Source organism: Populus euphratica, unplaced genomic scaffold, assembly GCF_000495115.2.
Source record: "Populus euphratica unplaced genomic scaffold, PopEup_1.0 scaffold81.1, whole genome shotgun sequence".
Taxonomy (NCBI): domain Eukaryota; kingdom Viridiplantae; phylum Streptophyta; class Magnoliopsida; order Malpighiales; family Salicaceae; genus Populus; species Populus euphratica.
The window spans coordinates 235047-247513 of record NW_011499945.1 but is presented as its reverse complement, the minus strand read 5'-3'; the positions used below and the strand labels follow the sequence as shown (position 1 = coordinate 247513).

Sequence of the window (12467 nt, the reverse complement as noted above, 5' to 3'; positions counted from 1 at the left end):
AATTGTTAAATTCGGACTGGTCCGGTGGATCAACCCGGTGGTTGGACCGATCCAGGTAAAGTAAAATACCAGGATAAGCAAAAACTAAATGAAACCTGATTGACTCGTGACTTAGGCAACTTGGCAAAACCCGATTGAGACCCGGGTTTTTTCTTCAAATGTATTTTTTCTCCTATCTAGAGATTTTTTTAATATATTTTTTAGTTGGTTATTAATCATTTTCAAAGTTTACTATATAAATACTAAAAGAATATTCTATATTTTAAATGTGGGATTTAAAGTTTTTTAGTAGATATATTCTATGTTCATAAGAAAAAAAATATTTTTCATTGTGGTATTTGAAACCCTTTAGTATTTTTTTAATGTGAAATAATAAAAAAATTTAGTTTAAATACTTCAACTTAAAAGAATAATATATTAACATAGTATTTTTTCAACGTAGGATAAAAAATCTTTTGAAATAATTTTTTAAACTTTATTATTTATAACACGTATAGACTATATTGACATTAATTATTTCTTAATTTTTTCATATGAAATATTAAAACTTTAAATATTTTTTTTGAAATTTTTGTAGGTTGATTCAGGTTATTAGGGTCAATCCATATAATCCAGGACCCGACTCCTTGACTGGGTCACTCCTTGGGTTGGGTCTAATAACTATGATATATATATTAAAAGGCTTTAAATTTCACATGAAAAAAATTATTCTAGTATTTATATGGTGAACTTTAAAAATGATTATTAACCAACTAAGAAATATATAAAAAAAAATGGATTTTTGGTTAGGAGAATAAACACATTTGAAAAAAACTCAGGTCTTAATTGGGTTTTGCTTAGTCGTCGGGGTCACGGGTTAACCTAGCAGGTCAATCGAGTTTGCTGGGTTTTTACTCATCTCGTTCTTTATCTTACCTAAACCAGTCCAGCCACCAAGTAGACCGGGTCTTGATTTGACCTATTAGACCAGTTTAAATTTAATAACTATGTTTCTTCCATCCATTTTCCTGCATTGAACGCGAAACTTTGCTGGTATCATCTTTTTACTTTGATTTGATTATACTTTAAATATGTCTTTTTCTTCTTTTTTAATTTGGATATGTGTTAAAAGATGTAAATTTTTAAAAATTATAGCTTGCATCATAAATTTTAATGCATGCATAATAACTTATAAGCAATATACCTAAAAAAGATTGACAAAAAATATTTTACTATTTGCAAGTTTATCATTATTTTTTTATCTAATCACATTACAAATTTATCATGGAATAAAAAACCTTAACATTAAAAATTTATTATCCAACAAAAAAACCATAATCATCTTCTTTCATCCACCTTCTTACTCTAAATACCAAACCTAACCATGATTGTTATTTTCCTTTGATCCCTTCAAATCCACCATCTCCAACTATAAACCCATAGTCCAACTGAACTCACATGAAGCTGGTTTATGGCTAGAGTTTTTGGTATGCCATAGAAGAGTGAAGAATCCTAAATGAAAAACTGTGACATTTCAAGAGAGTATTTGTTTCTGTGATTGCTTATGTTTTTGAAGCAAACCATAGAAAAAAAATTGTTTGCTAACTAAGAAAACGTTATTTACTCTTTGTGGGACCTAATATATTCCACATTTAAACCATAGGGCAGCCGATAGTAGCTTCAAACTGCTTCTCTATCTTCTAAAAACATTTTTCATTGTTCACTTTAAACTCTTCACTATTCACTTTACAAAAATGAATAGTGGAGAACGGTGGGGAACATTTTCACTATTCTAGCTGGATCATTTTTTATTTTTAATTGTGTTTTATTTAAAAAACTAGTGTTTAATATTATTTAATGACACTATATAAATTAGAAAGATATCGTATGATGATGTAATAGTTGTAAAATTTGATCGTAATCTCAATTATGTTCCTGATGATATTTTACCTAATGTTTTTGCATGCTCAATAAACCATGAAAATTCTTATCGGATGAATTTCGTACATGATGAAATTTTAGATAGTTTAATGGAACAATAAAAAATATTTTATATAAAGTATTATTTATTTTATGATGTAATAACAATTGTTAAATCTACAATATTTAAATTAAAAACTATCTATATATATAATTTAAGTTATTTTATAATCTCATTTTAAAAAGAACACAATACATTAAATTTATTAAATATCAATTTCAGCTACAATTTTAACCAAATATATATATAAATATCAAATCAATTCAATTCAATTCAAAATTTTTTTTATAAAACAACTTATTTTAAACCACAATAATAAAAACTATCACAGTAATCAACACAATTACTACTCTGAAAAACTAAAAAATGACATAAGATATAGATTACAGGAAACAGAGGAAACAGAGAGAAGATTTATAATATTAAACTACAAAAAGGAAGAATCTGAACAGATTACAATACATCAAAGAGTAATATTGAGTACTTATATGTTTTGCTTGGAATTGATTTCCTTCCACCAATAAAATGATAGATATTAAAAAGAGAGAGTGCTGTATAAGCTTCAATTTACAGTTTTTTTAGATATATCTACTTGCTTTCTAAGAAAAGATAGAAATTCCAACTGCTAGAAGAGAAAAATCGATGAAGAACACTATATACTGGTTTTGATTTAGATTCAGATAAACATGGGAGAGAAAGAAAATGATATTTTAAAAAATAAAAATCATGTTTAGAAGAGAGAAAAAATTTATGTTTATTGTCTGTGTATTTATTATATCATATACGAGAGTAGTTTATTTTTTTTATTTAATCTAAAAATTTATGTTAGTATAAAATGATAATTATAATTTTTTAAAATCCAGTCAATAACATTAGAGATAAGTTTTCTTTAAAATCTTGATTATCGATCGAAAACCCTAGATAAATATATATGTGAGAGAGAGACTACTCGTATGAATTTTATTTATTTATTATTAAATTTTTTTAAAAATGTTTTTCAAATATTTTTTTTAAAAATTAATATAGATGTTCAGATATATTTGTGTGCATTATAATTAATTTTACAAACTTTAAAATTAATAATTATATAAATTTACAGTGGCTGGAGGTGAATAGCTTAATTACATTTAATCAACCAAGATATATCAATAGCTTTAATCGTAGGTTAGGGCACCAAATTGAAACACTAGTAGTAGTTGGAGGGTCTGTATGTAGTTTAAGACAAATCATAAACGCATCGTTTTGAACAGCGAATTCAAATTCCTCAGCCCGCACAAAAACACGGGACAGCAACAGCAGCAGCAGCAATTCCCTTTCCTTTCACTACTTTAATTTTCCCTTCGCGTTTCCAGAAAAGTAAAAGCTCCTCCCTCCAGTCTTGGATCCTAACAATGGATCTTCTCCAAAACTACCAAAACGACGGAGAATTAGACCAAAACACTAATTCCTCTCCGGATGCATCCCCTCCACGTCTCCTCCCTTCCAAATCCGCCGCTCCCAAGGTGGACGACACCATGCTAGCCCTAACAGCAGCCTATCAAATGCTCTCTAAACCTATCGACCCCGTACAGCACGTCGTCGCTTTCAACCCTACCTACGACCAGCTGTGGGCTCCGGTTTTAGGCCCCGCCCATCCCTACGCCAAGGACGGCATTGCCCAGGGCATGCGCAACCACAAGCTCGGCTTCGTCGAGGACGCCGCCATTGATTCCTTCGTCTTCGACGAGCAGTACAACACTTTCCACAAGTATGGCTACGCGGCTGACCCCTCTGCTTCTGAAGGTAATAATTATATTGGTGATTTGGATGTTTTAGAAACAAATAATGGGATTTCTGTTTATAATATTCCGCAACACGAACAAAAGAAGCGAAAGATTGAGAAGAAAACGGAAGCTGTTGAGGATGAAGATGATGGAATGGACAAGGAAGAGGTTGAGAATCCGGCTACGGATGCGTGGTTGATGAAGAATAGGAAGAGCCCTTGGGCTGGTAAGAAGGAGGGGTTACAAACTGAGTTGACTGAAGAGCAGAAAAAATATGCGGAAGAGCACGCGAGGAAGAAGGAGGAGAAAGCTGGTGGTGAAAAAGGTGAGCTTGTTGCTGATAAGACTACTTTTCATGGTAAAGAAGAGAGGGATTATCAAGGGAGGTCGTGGATTGCGCCACCTAAAGATGCTAAAGCTAGTAATGATCATTGTTATATACCCAAGAGATTGGTGCATACATGGAGTGGCCATACTAAAGGAGTTTCTGCTATAAGGTTTTTCCCTAAACATGGCCATTTGATACTTTCTGCGGGTATTGATACGAAGGTGAAGATATGGGATGTGTTTAATTCGGGAAAGTGTATGAGAACTTATATGGGTCATTCTAAGGCTGTCAGGGATATTTCATTTTGTAACGATGGCTCCAAGTTTTTAACTGCTGGTTATGATAAGAATATTAAGTACTGGGACACAGAGACGGGCCAGGTTATCTCTTCGTTTTCGACTGGGAAGATTCCATATGTTGTTAAGCTCAATCCTGATGATGATAAGCAGAATATATTGTTGGCGGGTATGAGTGATAAGAAGATTGTGCAGTGGGATATGAACACAGGGCAGATTACTCAGGAGTATGACCAGCATTTGGGGGCAGTGAATACCATCACATTTGTGGATAATAACAGGAGATTTGTTACTTCAAGTGATGATAAATCACTCCGTGTATGGGAATTTGGGATCCCTGTTGTTATTAAGTATATTAGTGAGCCTCACATGCATTCTATGCCATCGATCTCTCTTCATCCCAATATGAATTGGCTTGCTGCGCAGAGTTTGGATAACCAGATCCTTATTTATAGTACCAGGGAAAGATTCCAGTTGAATAAGAAGAAGAGGTTCGCTGGTCACATTGTGGCTGGTTATGCTTGTCAAGTCAATTTCTCACCGGATGGAAGATTTGTAATGTCAGGAGATGGTGAGGGTAAATGCTGGTTTTGGGACTGGAAGAGTTGTAAAGTTTTCAGGACCCTCAAATGTCACGAGGGAGTCTGCATTGGGGCTGAGTGGCATCCGCTGGAGCAAAGTAAAGTGGCCACTTGTGGCTGGGATGGATTGATCAAATACTGGTAAGTAATATGTCTCACACAAGCTTAGTACTTAATAATTTTCATGTTTAATGAATCTACGCATGTTTTTTCAGGCAATATGCCTTGATGTGTCATGCATGCTCAATCTGTGCTGTGAATTCAACATTATCATGTGCTCCAAAATCAAGCACCTCTTTCCTTCAACGGCTCATTGGATATTCGTATTCTAGATTTTGGTTCTGCATTGCATCATTTAAACCATCCTTTTTGTGCTCAGGCTTACTTTGACATTTTTCAAATTGAGGTTTATTGGAGGAAGGATCATTATGTCACATACAAAGAATGCCTGGATGTTCTCCTTCTACCATTTATATTATTTGCTACAGCTTTGTCCTTCTGAAAACCAAACTAGTTTAATGCTGTGAAGATGCTCCATGTTTGGTGGTTGCTTTAGCCATTTTTCAATTATGATGATGTGCAGTCACATTAAAATGGGCATGAATTCGAAGTATCACAGCTTGATTTCTATTAGATCTGTTACAGGCATTTTTAATCATTTTAGTAGTGCTTAGAAAGGTTACAATCACTGCTGCATACACGCTTGCCAAGCACTGCCACTCCACATATAAATTTGATTACATGATGGATTGGTCATTACATTTGGAAGCTAACGTTCATCTCATGCTTCTGGCTGCAGGGACTAGTTGCTTTCAGATCTGACTTGGCACATATATCAGTTGAGCAACCCACTTCATACACCCTGCCAGAGATATAATAAAGATATCCTGAGGAATAGATGAGTGGAAGAACCAAACTAGTTTCTTCTATCCAGAAATTTATGTGCAGCAATTGGTGAGAATTGATTGAGGACCATTGAGAAACTCATCCCAACGTTTGCAAGTTAGTCATTTTTTTACTGATGTAAACTAAATATGTAACTTTCTTAAAAGGTCCTGAGTTTTTTTGGCAGTTCTCACCTAAATTTTCAACAGTTGATATATACTGGCGTGATCCTATCTTAGTTTCAATGAGGCATCATGCATATCAAGCACGGACTTGCTATGATTAGTGCACTAGTTCACTGTTTAGTGACTGCATCCCACCTTCGTTCTCAAGACCAGGTATTCTACCTGGTCTTGGCCAACATGAGGTTCAACCTCTGATTAGGACAGGCCTAATTTTGGAGCTAACTTGCAGAATTCTGACTTAATCCTTGGAAATAACAAGTTTATTTTCTTTAGTCAATATGGTACAATTGATTATAACATTCTAATTGCATTGGGTTATATACATTACATATTGTAAATTCTCTGGGGCGTTAAACAAGTTTCTCAATTTTTTCTTTTGATATAATCTTTATTGAACTCCTAATTGCGATGATAGGAAATCGTTTTATCTTATAATTGATACTTGACATGCAAACTTCGAGGGGCAATCTGCTGACATATCACGATTTCAATATTTTGAGATTTGCTGCAGCTCTAAACTTCCACAAGGTTTGATAGTAGTGCATAACCCAAAGTTACTGTCATCCCTGGGCTGTTATTGAGTTTAGAACCACGCAATGCTTTAAGGTCGTATTCAATAGATCAATTTTCAGTCTGTATAGCTTGCATAGCAACGAGCATCTTCCATCAATTTTTACGGCCATTTATGTTTCATGGAAATATTGTTGTTTCTATGATAGATGATCCTGTAATCGATTGAAATTTATTTTATCACATCCATAAATTTGTCGTGTTCTTTGTTCATGCATATCGTTTAGTATGGAAAATTTTGATGCTGCTGCCTGCAGGTTATCTTTCTAGCATTAGATGTCGACAAGCATGAAAACATAAAAATCAGACCATCTGGAACTCGACGTGCAGAGTTATGTATAGATATACAGATTCAATTTCTGATTGCTGCAGAGGACATCGGACTCGTATTAGCAGCCTTGCTCACATTCCAGGCAAGAACTAGAAATGAACTATAACATCTGGATTTTACAAGTTAAAACAATAACTTGGGAATATACAAGTCATATCAGTGGTATTCCCATTCAGTATTCTTCTGTATGCTAAAGCTGGGAAAATATAGTAATTATAAAAATGAAAAGGCACCTCAATCAGTGCCAGTCAATAATGTAAAGCTGATTCGGCCACCCCTCCAAGCTCAAACGAACACCCGGTGTAGACTACGGTTCATGAGCAGAACTTTTTTGAATTCCCATTGACAATAAAATCAAATCATTGTAACAGTAGTGGCTTCCCACTTGTGGACAAAGCCACCATTCTTAGCGCATTCTCTGCCTAAACCCAAGGAAGACAAGAATCATGATGGAATATAATTAGTGTCTGCTGTATGAAACAGGATCCTCATGAAGATACCACCACCTGCAGAGTCTTACAACTTGTGGCATTCAGTTTCTGTTGAAGGATCTTGTTCAGAAGTCCTGGATTGGCCTTACCTTCTGATAATTTCATCACCTGCAAATGAATCAGCGTTCAGAATTATCCCAATTTACTAAAGCATAATCAGGGGAAAATAAATTACATGAAGGTTCGTCTTATACCTTGTAATGGTTTGTATACCTGGCCAGCAAAAAACCCTTGCATCTTAGTTTTTCTGGCTCGGTATTGTTCCAACTGATTTGGATTCTCTGAAAGCACTTTATCTACCATATTCTCAATATGAGCAGGATCTACTGTCTGTTATATTGAAACATGTGAGAAACCCACCTATTTGAACTAAAATAGTGTTCCTCTCCTGATTTCCATAAGACATTTATGCCATGTTCAATCACTGAAATTACACTCATCTCACACTGTTACATGTGTTAAGAAACTGAACCACAGATAAGGCTTGGCTTGGCTTGGCGGATACCTCCTCCAGCCTTTTCCACAACCATAGAGCACATTGCGTTTACAAGCTAAGCTTCTAAGCTTTGCCAACACCATGACCAACTCATTAGACAATCGACAATTGAAGCACTAAGGTAATCAATCACACAGCTGAATGATATGTTATTTGTTGTCACCTGTTAAAGAAAGTAAAGGTTGAAACTTTATTAGAAGATTCAACAAACTCAGCTTTTCTTCACGTCTCTGGTTCTCAACACCATGCTAGACCAAGAAGGCTTGTAAAGGAATGACACAATCATGCAGCTGCGCTTCCAGTTAATTTGATTGTTTCTGCCGTTTGGCATGGTAAAGGCAATCACATTTATTTTTTAGCTTATTTATGCATAAACTCAGTGCATCTACTTCTAAACTAAAAGTTGTTGAACACTTAGTTATTGCTGTGAACGATAGTTAAATATGCTGCAGGGGCAAAGTGAGGGACTTGCCTGAACCAAATTTTTTTCTTCTATCAGTCCCTTAACAGTTCCACATTTGGCCATGAGCTCGAATAGTACTGCAAATAATAAAAGAGGAATTCTCAAAAATTAATTAATAGTTATTTATGCTTATGCCCAGAGAACAACCAAAAGTACCAAAATTTTGCTCATTTATTACTCATCAGCACAGAGAAAATAATAGAAAGGCTCCAGATTTTAACCCTGTTAACTCCTGTATAACATAAGGCTGCAGATATAAGCCTGTCTGTGACTGCTGTATAACATAAGGCTGCAGAGATTTAAGCCTTTATCTCTAACTATTAAATGCCTTCAAAGTATGTTCTCTTGTAGAATTCTTGGGCCGGCCTTTACAGGACAATAGCAAAGGATAAAAAAAGATGGAAAACTGAAATAAAAGTTAATCTGCTTACATGCTAATGAGGCTTTCGTAATCCGCCAAGAAAAAGAAGCAAAACCTTCAAGCTAATGAGGTAGGTAAATTATATTTTATCCCACTTTGTTTGAAAATGTTAATATTTGTTGCCATTTTCCAAGTGTAAATAACATGTTTAAACCAGGAAGACATGAGAAAGATGCTGAAAAAAAATGAAAAGAACTATCTCGCAGCAAGCAACAAAGACAACTAATAATGGCTGAAATGACATTAATTCTTGCAAATATCGTATTATGGAGATGAGATGGGGTATTATATCATGATCGAGTATATTTCGGAACAAAAAGAAAAGGAAAAGGATCCTTATGAAGGTTGAATAAGAAATAGCATTGGTAATGGAAACAAACTTTTACCTCTTTCCCAATCTTCCCACTGATGGTCCTACCTATAATAGAAGCTATAAGCTCAGCCAACTCATGGGGTTTAAGTTTAATATCATTTCTAGAGACTTTCTCATTTTTCATATAGGCAGCAATATCCCCCATTATCCAGTTGGTAGCCAGCCTCACATCAGCACCCTTGGCAATTGTTGTTCAGCGACCTACAAATTCATTTGGTGAAAGAAAATCCTACATCAGATCATTCCAGCGTGATACCTTATACAAGAAATGCCTGTGATTCAACTAACACATGAATTGAGAACTCAGTGAGTAGAATCATTCAGGCTTGCTCTACAGTAAGACAAGAAAATTGCTCAAGGTGCAGCTTCGGAGGTTTGGAATTCAATAACCTGAAACTTAACTTGCATAGCAAACCATACATCACTCTGTTGGTGCATGATGCACTCTTGAGGCTTGTAACATTGCTAGATGCTGGAAAACACCATGAGCTTTCCACAACAGAGTTTTGAGGAAAAATTCATTGTAACAAATTTTTATGGAGGAGATGGAGACAATAAATTGAGAACCCCAGAACATATAATTCGAAGGCTTTCTAATCCAAAACATATTTCTTCTCAAACTTTTATACCACGTTTCTGGCAATGAAAGTATATAATATGAACGTGGTAATGTATTTTTTGGTCTCTGAACAGTTGAAAAACAGATCCTAGAGGATACAAGAGACATTAAAGACCGTGTCAAGGACTTGGATTTATGTCATTTGCAAGGAAAAGAACATCCTGCATGCTAAGGCCCATGCTCTCATACCTCCGGCGCTTCATTTCTGGAAGTTCTGGTAAAGAATTTTGAATACTATCAACGTACTCTTTTTTGACAATAACTTCTGGAAGGTCTGGTTCTGGAAAATATCGATAATTGGAAAGCCGCTCCTTTTTCGTCATTGTAATTGTTTTCTAAACAGAGTAAAAGAGGATATAAGTAACCATTAATGAGTGAGTGAACTACATCTTCTATGTATTGCGCTAAAATGAGGGACAGTAACTAGTTTTAACTTAAATGCCTTCTTCCCAAAGCCGAGTTTCTTGTACAATTGAACTGCATTGCCCTTGACTGTGCAGAAGCACTTGTCTTGATATCTCAACATCAATTGCCTTATTAACTGACGAGAATGAATTTAAATTCTTTATCTCAACCTTTTTTTTGGATTCGTGGAAACCTCACCTCTCGAAAAGCACACTTTGTAAGTCTAGATGAGTGAGTAAAACCCCGGCTATCCTAGACTCTTACAAGAGGTGCACGCCCTAACTAAACCTGCCAACACGAAATATAAGAAGATATATGAACAGCTAAAAATCACAAATCACATATAACATAGTTCTTTCAAATTTGCCAAATAATGCATTTGACAGTACATCTATTCTTTAGAATGAAGTGATAATCACAAGAAAGAAAATGAGCTTGGAAAGGATGAATCTGCTAGTGAAGAGCATGACAAAAGAAATTCTTGCATTTCCAAGATGGCTGAAAATGTATTCACCCATTTGCAAGCATATGCCATGTCTTTCACTATTCAGTATAACTTCTGTAGATTCAAGTTATCAGTATAATATTATAATGATTCATAGCATTTCACTTATTGCTTTCTGAGTTCTGAAATGCTCCACATACTGAGCTAACTAAATCATGTATTTGAGTTGCTTGAAGCACAAGTTCAAATTACCTTTGTCCCGAACTCTGACTGTCCAATTGGTCGAATTGTTACATCACAGCGAAGTGATCCTTCCTTCATATTACCATTACTAATTCCCAAGTAGCGGACCACCCTCTGTATTTCAGCTGCATACTCTGCAGCTTCAATACCATTTTTCAGATCAGGTTCAGAAACAATTTCAAGCAAAGGCACCCCTGCTCTATTCAAATCAACCTGCAAAAGACGAGAAACACTTGTCAGGTGCCCAGTCACAACACAAGTTTAATTATCTACCAATTCTGAAGATTTAGAGGAAATAAGGTAATGAACTAATAACCCCCTTTCCCCATTATCCATAATGGTTCAATGAAAAAATCATGAGGACAGCAATACCAGGAGCACTAGATACTGATGTCACATTCAAGAAAAATGAAACAGAAAATCTGCCAGAAGACACAACAAGAATTCAGGAAAACTAGTAAAAACTAAGGAAATAAATAATTTCCTGAGAATAACCCCCATTTCCTGAATGAAGCAGCTTCCCAGTATCCTCTTCCATATGAACTCTTGTAATGCCAAACCTCCTATGCCCACCACCAAATTCCACAGGAAGATCCAAATCAACATAACCACTGGTTGCGATTGGTATATCAAACTGAGATATTTGGTAAACCTTTGGAAGGTCAGGGTAAAAATACTGTTTCCTATCAAACTTTGAGTTTAAAGACAGCTTGCAATTAAGCGCAAGACCTAATTTCACAGCAAATTCAATGACTTTGGAGTTCAAAACTGGTAAAGCACTTGGCAACCCCATGCAAACAGGGCAGATACTTGTGTTTGGTTGAGCTCCATAGTTGTATGGACATCCACAAAAGGCTTTGGTTAAAGTGGATAGCTGGACATGGGTTTCTATACCAATGATTGCCTCATAGTCTTTTATAAGTTTATCAATAGTTTTGGTCTGAGTTAGGGTAGAAGCTTTGATTTGCGGGTTCTGCTTTTTTTCTTGTATGGCTGTTTGAGTTTGTGTGACGCTGCTGCTTTTCATCGTCCAGTACAAGGCACCATTCTTTCTTCTAAAGAAGGCACTTGGATATAACAATAATGGGACGGTTTGAATGCTTCTTAACAGAGTGGAAGCCGTAGTTTTTTTTATTATTAACTCCAAACTCCCTGCAAAATATCAAATAGGTAATAAGCAAAAGCTACAATGGACAATTCGAAGAGCATTAAAATGTGAGAGCAAGAAACCAAACAAAAAGAAAAAGCAAACATAAAACTTCCAACTTCGAACTGAAACTGAAGAGAAGGGCTAAATTGATGAGTACCCAGAAGATAAATTCATGATTAAACCTTGAAAACGAAGGCCATAAATCCTTGATGAAATTGAAATCGTAAGTAGAAAAAGGAGTGATTTTGAAAGGTACCCATGAATTATTTTGTCAAAAAATAATGAAAATAAGTTAAAGGAACACAAAGAGAAAGACAAAACTTGAACACGAAACAGATATTACTTGAATGAATGTATAGCAACGGCATTACTAGAAGTGAAAGGAATAATGATCGTTCGTTTAATTACTTTCATTACCTGTTTTCTTCAGTACCGAAGTAACCCACCTACTTGAAGAAAAGC

At 35.2% G+C, this 12467-nt stretch overlaps 2 protein-coding genes across 6 annotated transcripts; one reads left to right on the top strand and one right to left on the bottom strand.

The window, feature by feature from the left end:
- The first annotated feature begins 3238 nt into the window (after positions 1 to 3238).
- On the top strand, positions 3239 to 6900 carry LOC105137427 (pre-mRNA-processing factor 17-like). Of its 3 annotated transcripts, XR_844585.1 has the most exons (3): positions 3239 to 5069; positions 5728 to 5882; positions 6826 to 6900. XR_844585.1 is itself a non-coding variant. In XM_011043156.1 (2 exons), exons 1-2 carry the CDS (start codon positions 3352 to 3354, stop codon positions 5732 to 5734), a joined length of 1725 nt encoding a protein of 574 aa, XP_011041458.1. In that variant the 5' UTR covers positions 3239 to 3351; the 3' UTR covers positions 5735 to 6028. The 3 variants fall into 3 exon arrangements, 2 of the variants coding, with proteins under 2 accessions (XP_011041458.1, XP_011041459.1); XM_011043156.1 differs by lacking the exon at positions 6826 to 6900 and having other exon boundaries at positions 5728 to 6028; XM_011043157.1 differs by lacking the exons at positions 5728 to 5882; positions 6826 to 6900 and having other exon boundaries at positions 3239 to 5073.
- On the bottom strand, positions 6880 to 12404 carry LOC105137428 (glutamyl-tRNA(Gln) amidotransferase subunit B, chloroplastic/mitochondrial-like). Of its 3 annotated transcripts, XM_011043158.1 has the most exons (8): positions 12349 to 12404; positions 11340 to 12007; positions 10865 to 11068; positions 10009 to 10097; positions 9157 to 9344; positions 8359 to 8426; positions 7585 to 8049; positions 6880 to 7498 (listed from the first exon to the last, which is right to left on the bottom strand). In XM_011043158.1, exons 1-5 carry the CDS (start codon positions 12371 to 12373, stop codon positions 9314 to 9316), a joined length of 1017 nt encoding a protein of 338 aa, XP_011041460.1. In that variant the 5' UTR covers positions 12374 to 12404; the 3' UTR covers positions 6880 to 7498; positions 7585 to 8049; positions 8359 to 8426; positions 9157 to 9313. The 3 variants fall into 3 exon arrangements, with proteins under 3 accessions (XP_011041460.1, XP_011041463.1, XP_011041462.1); XM_011043161.1 differs by lacking the exons at positions 6880 to 7498; positions 7585 to 8049; positions 8359 to 8426; positions 9157 to 9344 and adding an exon at positions 10366 to 10455 and having other exon boundaries at positions 10028 to 10097; XM_011043160.1 differs by lacking the exons at positions 6880 to 7498; positions 7585 to 8049; positions 8359 to 8426; positions 9157 to 9344; positions 10009 to 10097 and adding an exon at positions 10339 to 10455.
- Between the last annotated feature and the right edge of the window lie 63 nt (positions 12405 to 12467).